Source organism: Centropristis striata, chromosome 4 (genome assembly GCF_030273125.1).
Source record: "Centropristis striata isolate RG_2023a ecotype Rhode Island chromosome 4, C.striata_1.0, whole genome shotgun sequence".
Taxonomy (NCBI): Eukaryota; Metazoa; Chordata; class Actinopteri; order Perciformes; family Serranidae; genus Centropristis; species Centropristis striata.
Window position 1 is genome coordinate 6,411,833 of NC_081520.1, and position 20,329 is coordinate 6,432,161.

The following is a 20,329-nucleotide window of genomic DNA, read 5'->3' on the forward strand; positions in this document are numbered from 1 at the left end:
ATCTATCTATCTATCTATCTATCTATCTATCTATCTATCTATCTATCTATCTATCTATCTATCCGTCCGTCCGTCCGTCCGTCCGTCCATCCATCCATCCATCCATCCAGTGGCGATTCTAGACCAATTTTACTGTGGGGGCCAAGGAGGGGCCAGTGTTTATACAGAGGGGCACATTAGCACATTAAAAAAGTCTTTATTTTAGCTAATTTAAACATCTCATTTAAGTATATTTGGACGATACAAATACTTTGATTTAAATAATGAGACTGGCCAACAATAACAGTTTTTTTTGTATGACAATGGCATTTCTCATTTTTGTGCACAATCACTTTTTTTATTTTGAAAGTGCAGTATATATATATATATATATATATATATATATATATATATATGTATATATATATATATATATATATATATATATACATATATATATATATATGTATATATATATATATATATACATATATGTTTGAAAAAAGAAAGGTTAGAATTGTTCCATTGTTCATCGTTATAAATTGATCTATCTATCTATCTATCTATCTATCTATCTATCTATCTATCTATCTATCTATCTATCTATCTATCTATCTATCTATCTATCTAAAACTGCCTTTTCCACACGTGCTTTACTGTGAAAGGTTCCACCGGAAGCGCGGCCGCTCGGTGCTCCAGCTTGTCGCGCCGCTGCAGCCTGTAGGAGCGGCCGGTTCCTCCCAGCAGCCTCACAGTTTAGAGGGAAAGCTTTTCTTCTCACAGCAGCAGCGGGGATTTTCTGACTGCACACGCCGGATATTCATCACATTAAAAAACACGCTCACGACTGAAAGCGGCGAGAGAAGAAGGACTCTTTCCTGGGCCGCTATCCCTCCCCGTCCCACCTCTCTGATTTGGGCCGTTGTGTCTTTTTTTCAGTTTAATTTTTTATTTTGTACGTTTTTCCCCCTGCTGACAGTCTCTGTGGCGCACTCAGGTTTTCTTTTGCTGACATGGTAGATTATCACGCTGCCAATAATCAATCCTCCGGCGGAGGGCCACCGACCTACATGGAGCAAGAGAATGACTGGGACCGGGACCTGCTGCTGGACCCGGCCTGGGAGAAACAGCAGAGGAAGGTAAGGAGCCAAAGTGTGGGCCCAGCTGGGCCGAGCCGAGCCGAGCCGGGCTGAGAGGAGGAGGAGGCGGCGGGGAGAAAGAAAATGGCAGGGAGGGATGGGATGTGGAGTGGAGGTCAGAGACCGAGTGAGGGCCTCGCTTTGGCTCCACAAACCCGCAGCTGCCCCACTTTCTATCAACCATTTTCTCCTCCCAGCCTGGCTCTCCTCAATGTCAAGCTGCTCCATTCCTCCTCTCATCAAACAATCATTTCTTCTCCTCTACTTCCCCTCTGTGAATGAACAGTTGTGCCTGTTTCTAACATTAGCTTTCACTCTTTTTCTAAAGCTGCTTTTCCTCCCATCCTCCGGTACTTTTTCCTTTTTCCCTGAGCGGAAACAGGGCGCCACATTGTTCCAAAAAAAAAAACCAAATTGTGATTGTGCAGACATCTGGGAGTTAAAATAGCAGCCGAAGCTGTGATTTTGTGAAGGGGTTAGTGCCTTATCAGGGCGTCCTGTCCCACTTGTCTGCCTGCTTGGCTGGCTGCTTGCAGGCCGATAAGACTGACTGACTGAGGCGAGGCGACTCGAGCTGCTGGAGGAGCTCACCGATACGGTGCAGCTCAGGACCGATATACACACTTCAACTGCTTTACACTCTCATCATTCATGACAGGATTCTTCCTTTCACCCTCAATTTGTTTTATTTTTGCCCACAAGGTTTGCAACTCCTCAAAGAATATTCTAGGATTTGCAGGAATTGATCCAAAACATAACTGAGAGATGAATTAAGTATGTAACATTGACCGACCATTGATTTCTAAATCACATATGACAGCCTGTGCCTGTCTGACAGGTCAGGAGAAGAGAAAAGTACATGGCTGCATACGTCCCACACCCTCACTTGAAGTGGCCCTCAGTACAACTACATGCATTTGAGCATGAAATCTTAATAGTACGGTGTAAAAATGCACGAAATGACTTCTTGCAATTAATGTTGGTCTGCTGTTCTTGCACTGATAAAAAAGAAATCACAGGAAGTGGTTATTTTTTATTTGCTTCACACCTTTTGTATTCCTATTTATACTTATACTTATACATGCATCTGAGCATGAAATATGTTAAGTTACTGCACTGTAAACATATTTAAAATTGCAGTTTCATCATATCTGGTTAAGTGCATTACATTACATTACATTACATGTCATTTAGCAGATGCTTTTGTCCAAAGCGACTTACAATAAGTGCATTCAACCTAATGGTACTAGACATAGACCATAGGAATCAAGTAAGTACATAACTTTAAGAGCTAGCTGTCATCGCTAAAGGAGAGCTATGGTGCACAGTCCTATATGTGGCTCTGTGGTGGTGTCCATGAAAAATTGTGGCCCCCTCCAGCATTTAAGTTGCCCATCCCTGGCCTAAGTGTTGCAGCAATGTGTTGGAGCTAACCAGCTCTACATGCAGATTTCTGTTGCATGTGATGTGCCAATCGCACCTATTCTGCTGCTCTCTTCCCACAGCCCTGGGACATACAAGTTTCTGTATCCACACTCACACAGAACTGAACGCCCACATGCTGTGCTGCAGATTTTTTAGCTCCAGTAATATTCTGCATAATGCTCAGACACAAATAACATGAAGCCACTTGGTACCATATGGTGCATTTCCCTGTTGTTTGTCCTAAAACTACACCAATCATTCCAATAACTTCTCCTCTTTATCCCCCGAAACTATTAACATTTATGCACCGTTGTAGCTTTTTATGTACCTAAAAGGAGCAGCACCTCCTCCTCTTCGCTCTGCCTCCCCCGGTTTCATCAACTCTCAATCCAACCTCTCCTCATCCTCTTATTCTTCCTCCTCCTGGTTCTGAATCCATGCAGTTGAGCTCAGATCAGTGCTAATGTTCCTTACAGTACCATGGCAAGTTTATCCGTAGATGGCAATGAGAGCCATTGGCCAATTAGGCCGAATTTTCAACTGTTTTGATATTCGTTTGTTGGTTAGATATTCAGTTTTCAGTTTTGGGATTGAGCTATTTATTTATTTTTCTAAATGTAGGCTATTAATAAAAGCAGTCAGCGAGATGCATTCTTGTCTTATATTTATAGTTTTTGATTGTACTGTCAAAATGTAGAAATGTAATATTTCCCGCCTAAGTTTGTGTACATATGTGCACATATTTTGTGGGGCATTTGAGGGTCCTCCCCAAAGTAAATGTTATATTTTTTAAATTAAAAATATTGTAGTTCATACCACTTTGGATCATTATTATTACTGTATCTATGTACAAAAGTTTGGAAAAATCTAAAGCAGATAATAAGTAAGCAACACTCAAGAAGTAGGGCTGGGCGACATGGACCAAAAGTCATATCCTGATATATTAAGGCTGAATATCGATATATATATACGATAGCGCAAGTGAGCCCAAATTTTCAGTCAAAGTCCAATCCAAATGTGACATGTCTCATTAGTTTTATTGAAACCATTTGTTAAAGTGAACATAAATACTGTTTAACAACAGGAGTACCTTTTTAACAAAAAGCCACAGCTAGCCTGGAGCAAGGATCACAGTGCAAATTTGAACTATATCGATAATTGCGATATGGTCTAATTCCATATCACATTTAGAAATATACCAATATATCTTTTATATTGATATATCGCCCAGCCCTACCAAGAAGCTTGAAGACAAAACTTGCTAAAGAAGTCCACTGGAAACAGACTACAAGCATGAGATCTGGAAAGGTCTTTTAGTTTTGATGCGCTCCACTTTGATTTGACTTTCATTTGTCTTTGGTGGTGCCCAACACAGTCTTTGGTGCTGCACCACCAAGAACAACAGCACTCTGAAATAACCTTTGAAGATAATTCCTTTATTAAAACAGAAAGAGACGTACAGCAGTGTTATGCTGTCCACATCCAGCCCAGAATGGAGAAGCAGAGTCACTCCAGAGTCATGCTGAGCAATCCCAGACCCAAGATTCAGATTTTCACTGTTGGTTAAAGCTGCCGAGTCAAAAAAATTGTATTCAGGACAACTATACTACTAATATTCACTAGGGAAATTTGACCTTGTGCTGTGCCGAATGTCTCAGACATATTCGAGGCTTTTCACATTTTGTAAAATGGAGATGGAGAATGCACATGCTACCCTGATGATAAAGTTTGTCACTTTTTACTATTCAGACACATCATATAGGTCTTAACTCTCATAAGGGAGTGGTGAAGCAGTCTACTGAAGGATAATGTGAAGCAGCATTGCTTCACAGTGTGGAATGATTGAGTGGGTGTGTTTTATGTGTGTAGTGCTAACCAGGCTACGCACCCTATCTTATTCACTTACTAGCCAGATGACTGGCATACTTTCTAGTGGTGTGACAGCATGCCGAGCATTGAATCGTGCATTTTTATTAAGCCACTCAGCATTTTAGCCGTCAACATCAGACATTCCTGCAGCTGATTAGCATCAAACCTGGTGGGTCCGGTCCTTTAGCTGTTGGCTACGAGGACTCTCTGCATGTTTGTGTAGAGATCAGACAGGTCAAAGTTTCTTCAGATGGAAAATCTAACTTGCCAATCATTAACAGAGGGAGGCTTGTTGTGCAAACCTGGGCTGAGGTCCATTCCTGAATGTGCACCCATCACTGGAGGCTGATAGGTGGTTAGTGTTTGATTGGGACTAATGCGGGTTGGGGACGTGTCCCCCTGCCAGGCTCGGGTTGAGCTGGCCCTGGTGAGGTGGAGGGGGGGGACCAAGGGCAAATTCCTGCGGTGTATTCACGCTCACTGTGCCAGTTATTGCACAAATGTGAGCAAATGCCTCCCGCAGGAATATCCAGAGAGAAGAGGATATAATGAGTGTGGGAATGGGTTTGTCCTGACAGTGTGTGAGGGGCGAGAAGGTCAGACCCAGGAGCACAGTTTTCCACCATGCTGACTTTCACACATTTACAATGTAGAGTAATACAAGAGGGGGAAAAGACAGAAATGCTTGGGATTTTTTGAGCATTCCTGGTTTTATTTGGCGTCTACAGTAGAGAGACGGGAACGCCTGAGTGAGGAGACAACTAGACATGTGACAGTCGGCCTCAGAATTCCAGTTTAGACGTCATCTAATGGAGCCACGACGACACACAACTTTACCTGGTTGTTTCAAAAAATACAATCTACATGTACAAACCTCATCTGCCTTTAACTTTTCAGTAAAAGTTAAAGATGGGCTAACGGGCTGAGTTTCAAACATACTTGTATGATATGAAGATGGAGAGCAAAACAATCCATGTTGTAATACCAGGAAGAGGAAGTTAGGCTAAATTGTAGTTAGAGGAAAAAATGACACAGCCATATCCCTTGACCTCCGACCTTTGGTCTCCTCTTTACAGAAACTACTACTAACTACGAAACTATTCATTATTATGAGACATTAGTTCAGTATTATGGTCTTGGGAGGAATAAATAATCACACATAATTAGGGCTGGGCGATATGGACCAAAAGTCATATCCTGGTATATTTAGGCTGAATATTGATATACAGTATATGTCCTGATATTTTTTATTGCAAAGTGAGAGAAAATGTTCAGTCAAAGCCAAATATGACATGTCAAGAAGTTTTATTGAAACGTTTATTTAAGTGAACATAAAAACTGTATAACAACAGGAGTACCTTTTTTTTTTTTTTAAATCAAAGCTCCATAAAGTGCACATTTAAAAAAAAAAATATCTTAAATAAAAATAGCCTATGAAATAAAATAGGCCAATCTTTTTCTGAAATGAATATATTCATATGAGAAAAAAATAATGCAAATTACAAAAGAACTAAATATGACAAACCCCTAGTAAGGGCAGCATTTATATATAAAGAAATATTTTTTTAAACTACATCGATATATGCGATATGGTCTAATTCCACATCACATTTAAAAATATATCGAATTATATTTTATATCGATATATCGCCCAGCCCTACACATAATCACAATTTTTAACACTGAAAAAATATTTCAAAAAAAGACATGACTAAATGAACTTTATATGTATCAGTCAATTGCTGAACATTTAAATAAAAATGAAAAATGTATAAAAATAAGTTATATGACACCATTTTCAAATAAACCCATCCGTCATATGTTCTGTAAAAAGTAGTAGTGGCCATATTGGAAAACACACTGATAGATACCAATATATCAGTCCTGCAGAGATTCACTCAGCTGAAGAAGAACTTGTTTGGGAGTCTCTTGTGATGTGTATGTTTCAGGGCTGAACACTGTGAGTCTGTGTGTCTTTGGCAGAAGCAGAGGTTTGTCCTTGCAGCGTGTTTCCAGTTGTCCATTTTGTACACGGAGGAACATTTCTCAACACCCCAGAGTACCTAGACTGAGCCCAGCTGAGTCCAGTTAACTGCAGTTTGTAGCAGGCGAAGTTTCTAGCCCGACAAACATGTTATTAAGTCTTTCTCACTGCCTTTGGATCCACCACAGGCTCAAACATGTCAAAGTATGCAGTGACGCCACCACAGGTTTTTTTATTGTAACTCTCGACAGTTTGGCTGGCGCTACATGCAAATCCAGCTCCTCAGTGACAGTTAGGCTGCACATATTTTCTCATGTCAGGAGGCAGGGCGAAAGTACAGCGAGGTGGGCGGATGAGCTAACAAGGAAAGCAGTAAAGTACACAAGCCAAAGTGCCTGGAGCAGTCAGGATCAATGCTGAGTGAGTGTTCTTATTTGTCAAGGTGATACACTTGTAAAAATCAGATTAATTAGCACTTTTCCCACCGTTCCCCTGTGATGCCTTAGTGTTCAGTTGATTCATAAAAGATACAACTTTAGATGATTTAAACTAAGTGAATGCCAAAGGTAGGCATGGAAAACAGAACAGAGTAGAGTTTTGTTACCAAAAACAATTTGGCTGCCAAAAACAGACGAGAAATTAACTCCTGAATCACGTCAGAACACTAAATGTTTGTTCTCCATGTCAGGAGTGTGTAGCACTGATCGTGGAACATTTCCTCTCATAAATCAGCTGGCAGGAATCATTTGTGGTCAAGGACTCTGATTTTTATCACGTCTCATTTTCCTACACTGTCAGCCTGTGTGCACAGATGTGATTTGGAGCTGGATGGCAGTACGGACTCACTGCTGACTACTTTACTTTAGCGTTAACAGCTGGAACTAGTGGGAAGATAGCAGTTTAGACTTTGGTATAACTTTCTCTTACATGACCTGTTAGATGGCCCATAGAGCAGCACACCCTTGTGCTAAATTAAGCTTATTTTTTCTTTAAAGGCCAACTCTTTCCCGGGTTTGGACATGGAAACGCCCACTTAGCCTGTAAACGCTAGTAGAAGCTGAGTCAGTGTTAGCTGTGTTAGCTGGGTTCTGACCTGAAAGTTGCACAATAACGGATCAACTAGCCACTCCTTTTAAAGGTAAAATAGCTCTTTTGGTCAATGGAGTTTCATATATTTATGAGAAAAGAATAACGGACATTGCAAAAGAACTAAATATGACAAACCACAGACACTTTTTTAAACTATATCGATATATGCGATATGGTCTAATTCCATATCACATTTAAAAATATAGCGATACATCTTTTATATCGATATATCGCCCAGCCCTAGTCATCATCCAGAAACATACGTATGTATGAGAAAAGAATGACGGACATTGCAAAAGAACTAAATATGACAAACCACAGACACTTTTTTAAACTATATCGATGTATGCGATATGGTCTAATTCCATATCACATTTAAAAATATAGCGATACATCTTTTATATCGATATATCGCCCAGCCCTAGTCATCATCCAGAAACATACGTCAGGTCAAGCGGGAAAAAGTTTATAGAAGGGCCTCAGGGAAAGTAGCATTTTGATGCTAAAACAAATTTGAATACATAAGGAACACTACAGGATGAGGGGGGAAAAAATCAACCTGCCCTTTAAAAACACAGACATTTGTTTCTGTCACACAAGAAATGATTTTTTCTTTTTCTTGCCCACTGTGTGATTATTCCAGCTCTGCTGATGCAGTTGCGTCCTGGAGCATGAATGCGTTTGCAGCCAGCCTCCCTGACACACCCCACCAGCACCCAGACGTGCAACACAACGCGCACACTGATTTGTTTTTCCATTACTGCCAAGGTGGGCAGCTGGACACAATGTTAGTTTGTTCTTTTGCCGCCCACTTTCACATGCCTTCAGTGTGACGGGCTGGCAGGCAGGCGGAGCCGGTTCAGATGGCGCGGGTTGGCTCAGGACGAGCTGTGACTGACATTTTGTCAGGACCAAACAATGCATCCTGCCGTCATCACTACGCTGGCGAAGATCTGACTGCAGGAAAAGCTGCCAGGCTGCTTTTTTTTCTTCTCCTTCCTGTTCCAAAGCAGCAAGACTGGAGCTGAAAATGGTGGACCCAAAAGCTGCTAGCTGAATAACAATAGACAATGCTCTGTTTGTAGAGAGTTAAAGGAGCAGACGCTTTAATTGGTCGTCTGTGTTTTTGTGAGTGTGATTGGCTGATTGAGTGCAGCAGGACAGACCTGACGGGGTGTGGCAGATACAAGACCAATCCCAGCTGTTTTTATTCAGGGTGGAGGAGCAGATAGCAGCCCAGTGTTTATCTGTGATGTAGTTAGTTGTGTTTTCTGCCTCAGGTGACCTGCAGGTTTAATCCTCATCACACATGATCTGCTGCAGCCTCTGAATGTGCATCAGTTTGAGCAGGATCAGCTTTTGTTCCATGTGTCACATATGAAGCTCAAACACCTGGAATTAGATTGTTGTGATGATTCTGATTTAGAGTGCTTCTGATATGGGATTTTCGACAGCTAACACCCTTTCCAAATAACACAAAGCTCTCTCTTCTGCAGGATATATTCTGTAAAAACTGTTTTACATATCAGACACTATATACAGTACAGGCCAAAAGTTTGGACACACCTTCTCATTCAATGCGTTTTTCTTTATTTTCATGACTATTTACATTGTAGATTCTCACTGAAGGCATCAAAACTATGAATGAACACATATGGAATTATGTACTTAACAAAAAAAGTGTGAAATAACTGAAAACATGTCTTGTATTTGAGATTCCTTAAAGTAGCCACCCTTTGCTTACTAGAATATAAGACATGTTTTCAGTGATTTCACACTTGTTTGTTAAGTACATAATTCCACACGTGTTCATTAATAGTTTTGATGAATTTACAATGTCAATAGTCATGAAAATAAAGGAAACGCATTGAATGAGAAGGTGTGTCCAAACTTTTGGCCTGTACTGTATGCTGATACTGATAGATACTAATTGTCGTGATCCAAATGTATTTTTAGACATTTTATAAGGATAAAACTGCAGGAGGAACATTTTGTGCCTTTTAATGGTTTTAATGAGTTGCTACTTAGGTGACTATTTTCAACAACTGATTACATCATTGACTTTATTTGTTGAGCTTCTGCAGCTTCTTAAATGGGAGACTTTGTAAACTGTTTATGTTTGGATTTGGACTGTTTGGCAGTTTCAAGATGAGAAATGAGATCTGGAAACTGGTGATGGGAACGATTTTCTGACATTTTTACGGAGTAAACAATCAAGTAATTGCAAAGCACTTTAACTGATAATGAAAATAATCATTTGTGACAATCCACTTGTATTTCCCGAGCCCTCTGCGTGGGGAGACACGGCCGCATGTCGGCTCTTCTCGCAGCACACGGAGAGAAGTCCATTTTCGTCTGTAGACATTTTGGGATGTGAGATAATGGAAGTGCAGCCTTTGGTCATTCCCTCGCTGCCAGCTGATTCTGGGTCAGCTGTGGGAAAGCCCTCCGCCTCAGCTGACTGTGATCCAGAATCAGCTTGTGGACCTAAACAACGAAGCAGTCAGTGCAGCAGGCAGCCAGCGAGAGGACCGAGCAGAGAGGAATGTAACCCCTCTGTCTCTCTCTCTGTTTGGCGGCAGTGAGAGCATGCAGGGGGAAACATTCCTTTGGTGGCCCATTATAGCCGGCTAGGCCAGTGGGAGGGGGCTTTTTTTTACTAAAGGGGGGGCGGGGTGTCCTGTTTTTTGCCCGACAGGGGGAAAAAAAGGGTTGGGGTTTTGTAGGATTGCAGATGTGGTCTGTGGGAGAATCCTCCTCCAGGGCAGCGGGTGCTCGCAGGGGGGGAAGTGAGAGTTTCCAGCCGGTTGTGATGTGGCGGAAGTCGTGGCGCCAATCGCTGCTCCAAATATTTGTTTGCAGAAATGTTTTTCAGACACCACCAGCCTGTGATTGATTGCACTTTTGAAGCATTTGCTTTGTGTCCAGGCGAGTTCAAAGTGCAAACCAGAGTCCAGCACGCCAAACTTCAAGCTCCAGTCCAATCAGAGGAGAGACTGGGAGCCTGCGGCTGCTATTGACATTGGTCGGCTGTGTGTCGAGGTGCTGGAGCCTAATGTGTTTCTCTTTCAAAGAGATTTCTTTACGGTCTGTTTCTCTCCCACTCTTTGTGTGCGAGGAAGGCGTTGTGTTTCGGGGGACTCGGGTGCATCCCAATGTCATAGACGCCATGAATTCAGTTTACAGCTGACATAACCTTAGCCTGCTCGCTAATTGTAGCGGTGTTCACAAGCGCACTTCTTAGCTATTGTGCATAGTTATGAGGATTAGTAAATGGCATTTCCCTCTGATGAATTGAAATTGGCAACAATAGGGACGAAGAATTTCCTTTTGGTTGGCTGCCAGTGTGCATGTTGATGGTTTTAGCTGGAGGCTTTGCCCCCCTTCTCCTTACAGCCTCCAAGTGAATCCTCCACAAAGATTGTAAGGAATATACAATAATGTTTTTAAGTGATTGATTTATTTTAGGGCTGGGCAATATGGACCAAAAGTCATATCCCGATATATTTAGGCTGAATATAGATATATGATATATATCCTGATATTTTTATCGCAAAGTGAGAGCATATGTTCAGTCAAAGCCAAATGTGACCTGTCACAAGTAGTTTTATTGAAACCATTTATTTAAGTGAACATAAATACTGTATAACAACAGGAGTACCTTTTAAAAAAAATAAAAATAAAATCAAAGCTCCATAAAGTGCACATTTAAATCAAAACAAATCTTGTATAAAAATAACCTATGGAATAAAATAGGCCAGTCTTTTTCTGAAGTAAATATATCTATATGAGAAAAAGAATATTGAACATTACAAAAGAACCAAATATGACAAACCCTAGTAAGGGCAGCATTTATATATAAAGAAAGGGAAAAAAATTGAACTATATTGATATAGGCGATATGGTCTAATTCCATATCACATTTAAAAAGATATCGATATATCGCCCAGCCGTATGTTAAACACCAATCTGAATGAAGTGGTGTGCTGCAGCAACCTACAAATACTGGCTCAGGGAAAAGAACTTGTTTACTACTTGTACTTGTACTTGTTAGATCCTCACACAAACTCACCTCATGATCATTTTACCCCCTTTTCAGTGAAAATTATGATGCAACAGGATCATTCCCTCCATTATGAATGAATTCATCATATAAAAATGTGAAATATTAGCTGGTTTCAGCCCCTCACAAGTGAAGCACTGCTGCAGTTTTATCTTGTCACTGAATATCTTTGTGTTTTGGACAGTTGGTTGTACAAAACCATTTAAGGACACCATATGGCGTATTGTTTTTTCACTTATTTTTTACATTCAACAAATAATGGAAAATTATCTGTAAGAATATGCAAGTAAGCCCTTTGATGTTTTTGTGTAAAATAACAGTTTCATCGTCTGGTATTTCTGCTGATCTCATGGCTTTAGTTTGAAAATACTCGGCCTGATTTGCATAATTTCACACTGAACACTGAAGACACAGCGTGCTGCTGCGTGCTGAATCAATCAGTCGATTAATGAGAAGATTATCCACACATTTGCTGGCTTCAGCTTCTCAGACATGGCACACGTCACTGTAGACTGAATATCTTTGTGTTTTGGACAGAAATAAACACTTTAAAGACGTCACTTTTGTGTTTTTATAGTGGTGATTTTAACTTTGTGTCAGAGGTTTCTACTTCCAGTTAGGGCTGGGCGATATATCGATATAAAAGATATATCGATATGTTTTAAAATGTGATATGGAATTAGACCATATTGCATATATCGATATAGTTCATTTTTCCCCCCTTTCTTTATACATAAATGCAGCCCTTAATAGGGTTTGTCATATTCAGTTCTTTTGTAATGTTTGTTATTATTTTCTCATATTAATATGTATATTTCAGGAAAAAGGTTGGCCTATTTTATTTCATAGGCTATTTTTATTTAAGATATATTTTTTATTTAAATGTGCACTTTATTGAGCTTTGATTTGAGAAAAAAAAGTACTCCTGTTATACAGTATTTATGTTCACTTAAATAACTGTTCCAATAAAATTACTTGTGACATGTCATATTTGACTTTGACTTTGACTGAACATTTGCTCTCACTTTTTCGGGATATATATCACATATCGATATTCAGCCTAATTATATCGGGTTATATCGCCCAGCCCTACTTCCACTATGTGTGTGTGTTCTGGTGCAGACTCTGTTTGTGAGGAGCTGGTGTTGTTTGTAGGAGAGCAGCAGAAGAAAAGGATGTGTGCTTAGGTGTGGTTGAAGGGTGGGGGCACCATTATATTATCGCTTTTCTTGCAGGTTGACTGCAGAGCTACATACCTCCTGCACAGGTGTGTGTGTGTGTGTGTGAGATATTTCCTAAAGTTATTGTGTGTCAACCAGTCCGTTTATCCTACAGGGAAATAAACTGAGGAACATATTAAACAATAGAATATTAAAAAAGCTGCAGTTCAGCTTTGCTTTTTAGCAACTTCCTCTAAAACAAACGCTTTGGTACAGTTTAAATAGAAGGCTTAGAGTAACATCACACCCCCACTGTTTGAATAATTGGGCTGCACTCACAATGCTAAAAAAAATAAAGACCATTTTCACCGCTGCAGTGTCCACAATAGAAGACTGCAGGTTATCTTTGCAGCAAGTGGCAAAATTGAAAACAACTCTTGATATTTTTGATAGTTTCAGTCATTATTTTCTAACTTGGGATAATAATATGAGATATATTAAAAGCGAATGTATTGTTGTCGCCGTGTGACACTGTGACCTGTCTCTCTGAGTGTCTCTGCATCTCTGGGCTCCTGTCTACGTGGCTGCAGAGTGCATTGAGCGTTCAGAGATGCATCTATGAGGCTGCAGCCTCTCTGTTCTGAACCACAGCGCTCTGCAGCCTGCTGTATTTTTGGTAACACCACTTCAGAGCTCTGCTGTCATGCCGCACCTGAGAGAGAGCGAGAGAGTTCAGATTCAATAAAATTTTGATCAGAAGAATAGAAGCTAAGCCCTGTTCTCACGGTTGCTATTTCTACCTGAAGCTGAACTAAGCAAGGTTTCATACCCTGCAGCCTATAGATGTGCATCGCCTACACCTTTAGCACACTTTATTTACGGTGTATGTGGTGTTAGTGTGTGATAAGATCTATTCTTTTTATAATTGGTGTTGTTTTGTTACTGTAAAGACTTGTAGAGTTTAGTTTGAAATAGGGCTGGGCGATATGGACAAAAAGTAATTTCCCGATATATTTAGGCCGAATATCGATATACGATATATATCCTGATATTTTTATTGCAGAGTGAGAGCAAATGTTCAGTCAAAGCTAAATATGACATGTCACAAGTTGTTTTATTGAAACTGTTTATTTAAGTGAATATGAATACTGTATAGCAACAGGAGTACCTTTTTAAATCAAAGCTCCATAAAGTGCACATTTTAAATACAATTTTTTTAAATAAAAATAGCCTAGGAAACAAAATGCGCCAATCTTTTTCTGAAATAGATATATTTATATGAGAAAAGAATAACAAACATTACAAAAACAAGCGCATACATACTCAAAATCCTGATTTCTTTTTTTTTTTAATAAGAAATCGTATCAATTCAGTTCAACTTGAAGGTCACTAATGCAACATATATTTAAATACTTTTTATTTTGGGGTGCACGTTTTGCTCTGTCTCTTTTTTCTCTGTTAAAAAGTTGTTGCCACAATTGCCACTTTGTCTAAATAATTGACAAAGGTCACTGTGGAGCCCTGATTTAATTCACACAGAACAAAAATGGGCTTTAGCACTTCATATAGACTATAAATAACTAGTATTATGATCTATTTCTGGATATAAGATTCTGGACATCTAGTCTAAAGGTTTAAATGGTCTATATTTGCGTGTGGAACAAAGCTTGTGATGTCACAGTGTGTGTGTGTGTTCGCTGTCTGAGGTTGTCCTCAATCTGCTCGTCCTCTGGAGGCCGACGTCTCTGTGCAGCAACATCTGTCAGAGTGGGAGCGACCACCCTCAGATTACATACCAGATTATTTCCAGATCCGACACATATCTGGGAGAGGAGGAGAAAGGTGGGGAGTGATGCGTGTCGGCACGTGACATGATGCATGCAGCTGCTGCTTTATTTTGCAATTTTATCATGAATTAAAATACTTTTTTTCAACATTTTTCTTTTACAGTTAGTGCCCTAGAAACCCCAACAGAGGCTCTAATGTCCCATGAGAAATTAAAATGATGTGTTTTATGTGACTTGCAAAGTATTTCCCGCCTTTAATGATGTGATTTAATGGCAGCAAATAAATGTAATGTCCTTATGAACAGTAAAAGAAGGAACAGAAAGTCTTCAGAGGTTCAGCTGAGTTTAAATAGGAAACTGAAAGCTCTACTTTTAGTTTGATAAAAATGTTGAATAGTAAAGAGATCATGCTCGTCTTTGGCCGGCTCTTCAGAGCGTCCTGAGGCAGGTCACAATCCATATTGTTGAAATAACATTGTTGTTCTGTAGAATAAAGCTGGATGGCTATGTGCCACACCTAGACAGGTTATTCTCCCTCTGGGGAGTGTGTGTGTGTGTGTGTGTGTGTGTGTGTGTGTGTGTGTGTGTGTGTGTGTGTGTGTGTGTGTGTGTGTGTGTGTGTGTGTGTGTGTGTGTGTGTGTGTGTGTGTGTGTGTGTGTGTGTGTGTGTGTGTGTGTGTGTGTGTGTGTGTGTGTGTGTGTGTGTGTGTGTGTGTGTGTGTGTGTGTGAGAGAGGGAACCACAAACAGGCCGCGCTAGTCTGGTAACCAAGAGCGAGCTCTGACAGGAAGGCTACATGCTTACACACACATGCACGCAGACATCTGGAGGGGGTGTTCGTAGGGCTGGGCGATATATCGATATAAAAGATGTATCGATATATTTGTAAATGTGGATTTTGACCATATCGGATATATCGATATAGTTAAAAAACATAACATCTACACACAAAATCCACCACACAAGCTATGTCCACTATTATGAATAAAACGATTTCTGCTCAATCAAATTAGTACGTAATAAGTTCTCCTTTACTTTGAATTGGTTCAAACTTGATTATGGCGGGAAAAGTTCCAGTCCTGGTGTCCACCTTCAGCTGCATCTGTGCATTGTAGATAAATGTAAAATTCTTTCTTTCAAATCATGATGTTTGACTCAGTGGTCAGCTTTTTATGTTTATAAATAAGGTTTTGTATGAACACTAGTTTTAAGAGTTGTCTAACCAGGTTGAAGGCAACAAACGGAATTTCCTGTTGCAACAATTTACTGTTAAATACATTTTCCTAAATTTAAACAGATTTGGAGGCAAAAGTATGTACGGGAGTTTTAGCTGCAAATACACCATCATTCAAACTAAGTGTGTGTGTTTGTTTCCTCTGTGGCTGTCTCTGATTTCCTCCGCAAGCTCCTGTTTTATTATTTAACAGCTTTCAAACTGGAGCAAAGAGGTGAAGGCCACACACACACACACACACACACACACACACACACACACACTGTAGCTGCTTTCCATAAAATATATAAACACAATGTAATGAAAAGGAAGTGTTATTTTTTTTAAATTGAGCTTGACACATAAAATGCTTCTCTTTCTGTTGCAGGATTTTTTTTGCAGCTTCTGGAATATTTGAAACTGCATCTTAAAAGCCTGATAAACATCAGTCATTAAAATATTATTTAGTAAATGAGCCTGGTTATTAGGTTGTTTAAAAACTGGGCTTGTAAGCGTTCTCTGGGGGTTGGTACACCTGGAACAGGAACATTTCCGAGGGGTATCAGTGGCGTGTGCTGTAACAGCAGCATTAAATATTTACTGATGGCGCCTGGCCTTCAGGTTCCTCTGCTCTCGTTTATCTGCTCACCACATAATCCCACGCAACACTCTTCCTCTCTCTGACTCTTCACAGTTATTCCCTCCCCTTCATTTCTCTATCAGCCTTTCAGTCTTTGCCAGAGTCGTTAAGGCAACAGGTTCAGACTAAAGAGGATCACTTTGTGTGTGTGTGTGTGTGCGCATGTGCGTGCGCGTGTGCGTGCGTGTTGCTATTTTAAGGGTTTTGCTGTACGTTTGGTTGTGATGCAACTATTTCTATATTGTGATATATACAATATTTCTGGTCGGGCATCTCCAGGAGCAGCCTGGGGCCTGCTCAAAACTTCAATCTTTTTATTTTTCTATTTTATATATATGTTTCAGAGGGGATCCCTGAGAGACTAAAGGCCTCAAGCTCTTTTTTTCTGTTTTTAGAGTTTTACAACACAAAGAGACAAAGAGGTGTTTTGAGCTTGTACATTTAATTTTAAGATTTCAATTGTTTATTGGCATATTTGAAATGTTGGCCCTCAATTCCTTTATTATCATCAAGTACAAAGAAATTAAGTAGCATCTCTCACACACATCAAATGGTGCAGTGCATGTTCTGAATTGAGGGGGCGTTCATGTGAATGTCATGTGTCTGGAACAAATTTTTTCAGATTATTCCCACAGCACCTGAATGCATCATAAATGCCCTATCTTGCAGTGTTAATAAAAGTGAAAACACACAAACACAACCTTCACAAATATTTAATCAGAATTGGGTGTAACTGGGGCCGGGCGATATATCGATATAAAAGATATACCGATATACCGATATATCTTTAAATGTGATATGGAATTAGGTCATATCGCAGATATCGATATAGTTCAAATTTGCACTGTGATCCTTGCTCCAGGCAAGCTGTGGCTTTTATTTAAGATATTTTTTTTATTTAAACGTGCACTTAATGGAGCTTTAATTGTAAAAAAAAAAAAAAGAAAAAGGTACTCCTGTTATACAGTATTTATGTTCACTTAAATAAACGGTTTCAATAAAACTACTTGTGACATGTCATATTTGACTTTGACTTTGTCTGAACATTTGCTTGCACTTTGCGTATCAGGATATATATCGTATATCGATATTCAGCCTAAATATATCGGGATATGACTTTTGGTCCATATCGCCCAGCCCTAGGTGTAACCTATCAAAGCAGTGAGATATCTGAGGTATTGCACCTTATCAATATGTAAGGTGCAGTTGGAAATTGTGTTCCCTTCGTTACCGTGAATCAAATCGCAACTGCAGTCTAAAATATAGTAATTACATATTTTTTCAGATTGTGCAGAATAAAATAAATTAAGACAGACGAACAAACATGTTTTTTTAGGGGGAAGGGTTCATGCAGCTTGCAAGAGTGAGACATTTAGTCTCCCATAAAGAGATGGAGACAGATGCATGATAAGCACTTACTGCACGTTCACTGTCTGCTGCTGCTGCTGCTGCTGGCCTCAGGGTCTGAAATGAGAATAGATGCAGGAGGATTTTTTTTCTCCTCCCTTGTTTCTTTGAAAATGGTTGTGTGTTTGCAGACAGTACTGATGTAAGAATCTGTAGCATGGACAGATATGTAGTTTCCTAAGACTTTCAGCACCCAGGATAGAGAAAGAACAGATTTATTTTTGATAAATGGCAGTTTAGAATAAATCTCACCTCCAGAGAAGAAGAGGATGAGTGACTGCAGCATTGTGTTGGTCTCCTCTTGGAGTCGTAATCGGGGATAGAAAGAGGAAGGAAGGCTCTGTGGTTTCTGTGGTTTTCTACCCCGATGCTGTTTAAAAAAAAAAAAAAAAAAAAAATCACCACACGCAAACAGTCAGGCGAGCCCTGTGAGTCAGGCCAGAGACAGACAGATCGCTGTGTGTCACCCCCCCACTGCCTGCATGGACCAGATGGTGGGCCAAGACAGTAGGGAATGCCTGCAGACCGGCCCTACTGTACACTGAATATACCTACAGAACAGGGAGTCATCTGTCTGAGCTGCCACATTCAAACTCTTGTGAATAATGCTTTTCACACAGTTATCTTTATGCACATTTTCAGTCATTGCAGGAAGAAAACCACAGTGGAAATAGCAGAAATACAACAAAAAATATACCAAAAAAGAAGTAGAGATGCTTGTGTGTACTCTACGCTTGTAGATCTCTTTTTGCACTCTTAAAGTCTTTGAGCTGTTTTTGTCTTTAAGATAGAGCTGCAAAAAAATAAACGGCAACTATTTATTTAAAATTATTGATTGTTAAATTGTAAAAGAGTCATTTTTAATGCAGAACTTGCTGTTTTCATCCTCTAAAACATAACCTCTTCCTGCCTTTCTCTGTTTTTATATCATATTAAAGTGAAAATCTTTAGATTTTGACTCACAAAACATTTTCACTATTTTCTAGACTGATTAGTCCATAATTGGAGAACTAATCTGCAGATTAATGGATAATGAAAATACTGCTTTTCTGCAGCCCTGATTTAAATGTCACAGTTGACATTTCCGTAACAGAAAGTCTTCCAGGTCCCCGCTCTGCTGCAGGTCTGAATATGGGTCAGGGAAGTCCTCTGCCCTGGCTGCCATGGGCCACGAGCCTACTATCCTGTCTGATCCAATCAAAGCTAGCCTGCAGGGGATTATTTAGCTACCGTTCTCCGGCGCAACAAAGACTCCTCTGTTGGCCCTGCTCTGACTCACAGCTCTGCAGGGAGTGCATGTGGAGCTAACAGAGACCCTGGTACCCTGCAGTGGTTTCAGAGCAGCACGGTTCTGTCCCAGGCGTGTGTGTCTGTGTGTGTGTGTGTGTGTGTGTGTGTGTGAGCTCGGCGCTCTGGTTTTCACGCGTCCGCGGAGGAGACGCGACAGCTCGTCGCTGCAGCGTGAGAATGGTGCTTTAGCGTTTCCTGCTGAGCTCGGCGCTGCAGCATGAGACTCTTAACACCTTCCTGGGATTGATGGGTTATTTTTGCCTTCATGCACACATTGACAACTGCGGTGGCGGTGCTGCTTTCCAGCTGTGCTTTGTTGTAATAAAAGTCTTTGCTTTGGTTGAAAGAAGTCTTTTAGTTTGTCACATTCTCTGCAGGCAGAAGTGTGTGAAATCTATTTTTGAGGATGAAGGGAAAGACGGAGAGGTAGCTCTGTGATGGAGGAGAGGCTGCAGAATAAAAGAGCTCTGGAGTTGGACTGGTTCATACTACGGGCACCAGGTGCTCAGATGCATTTTAAACCTTCTAAAAATAAGATGCTGTAGTCTCTGGTTGCTTAGCAACAGCCCTGAAGAAGGCTTGTGGTACTATTATGGTTGCCGTGGTATCCTGCATCACCAAGCTGCACGAAGATTTCCTCAATGAAACAGAGCTGCAACTCGTCCATTAATCTACATATTGATTATTAAAACGAATCATCAGAGTCCCTCAGATACTGTTGTTTGTTTTTCAGCATTTAAATTGATCTTGAGTTTGTTTAGACATGAGCTGACTAACAATATGCACAGAAAAAAATCAATGCTTCTATTCAAAAATAGATATTTTTCTGAACTTCCTTGCAGATGCAACGGATTGTTAAACTGAAATCAAGTCCTGTCATAAACAGAAGAGGCCAAATAAAATGGAACAACAGCTACAACAAAGATTATCTACACAAAATTCTTTTCATTATTTCAGTTGCTGGGCAAACAGATCTACACTCAATAGTTAATTTATTAGCTATCAGGGTATCAGGTCCTTTTTAACATGCATGAAGGGATAAATGTTCACACAAGACATTAATTGTTGCATTTATTAGCTTTATAAAGACAGACATATCATCCATGCTGGATTACAAAGCTTCTGAAATGAAAACGATCGCACCAGAGCGCTCGTTGAGAGCTACAAAGAAGATGAAGCGGATGCAATTTAAAGTTACTTTCTAGACCACAGCATTAATTATATTACTGTGATATCATCTTGCTGTTTTAATACGATTACACGTTGACTGAACAAGTATGAACA

General features: G+C 40.1%; 1 protein-coding gene across 6 annotated transcripts in view; it reads left to right on the plus strand.

Annotated features, from left to right (window-relative positions):
- Window positions 1-725: 725 nt before the first annotated feature.
- The window catches only part of actn4 (actinin, alpha 4), a 99,701-nt gene continuing 80,097 nt past the window's right edge, over window positions 726-20,329 (plus strand). For 3 of the 6 annotated variants that reach the window (XM_059330829.1, XM_059330827.1, XM_059330825.1), the window contains exon 1: window positions 726-1,118. In XM_059330829.1, the coding sequence (XP_059186812.1) occupies window positions 993-1,118 (126 nt within the window). In that variant the 5' untranslated portion in view covers window positions 726-992. The remainder of the gene's footprint in view (window positions 1,119-20,329) is intronic. The other 3 variants (XM_059330828.1, XM_059330826.1, XM_059330824.1) reach the window with 1 other exon arrangement.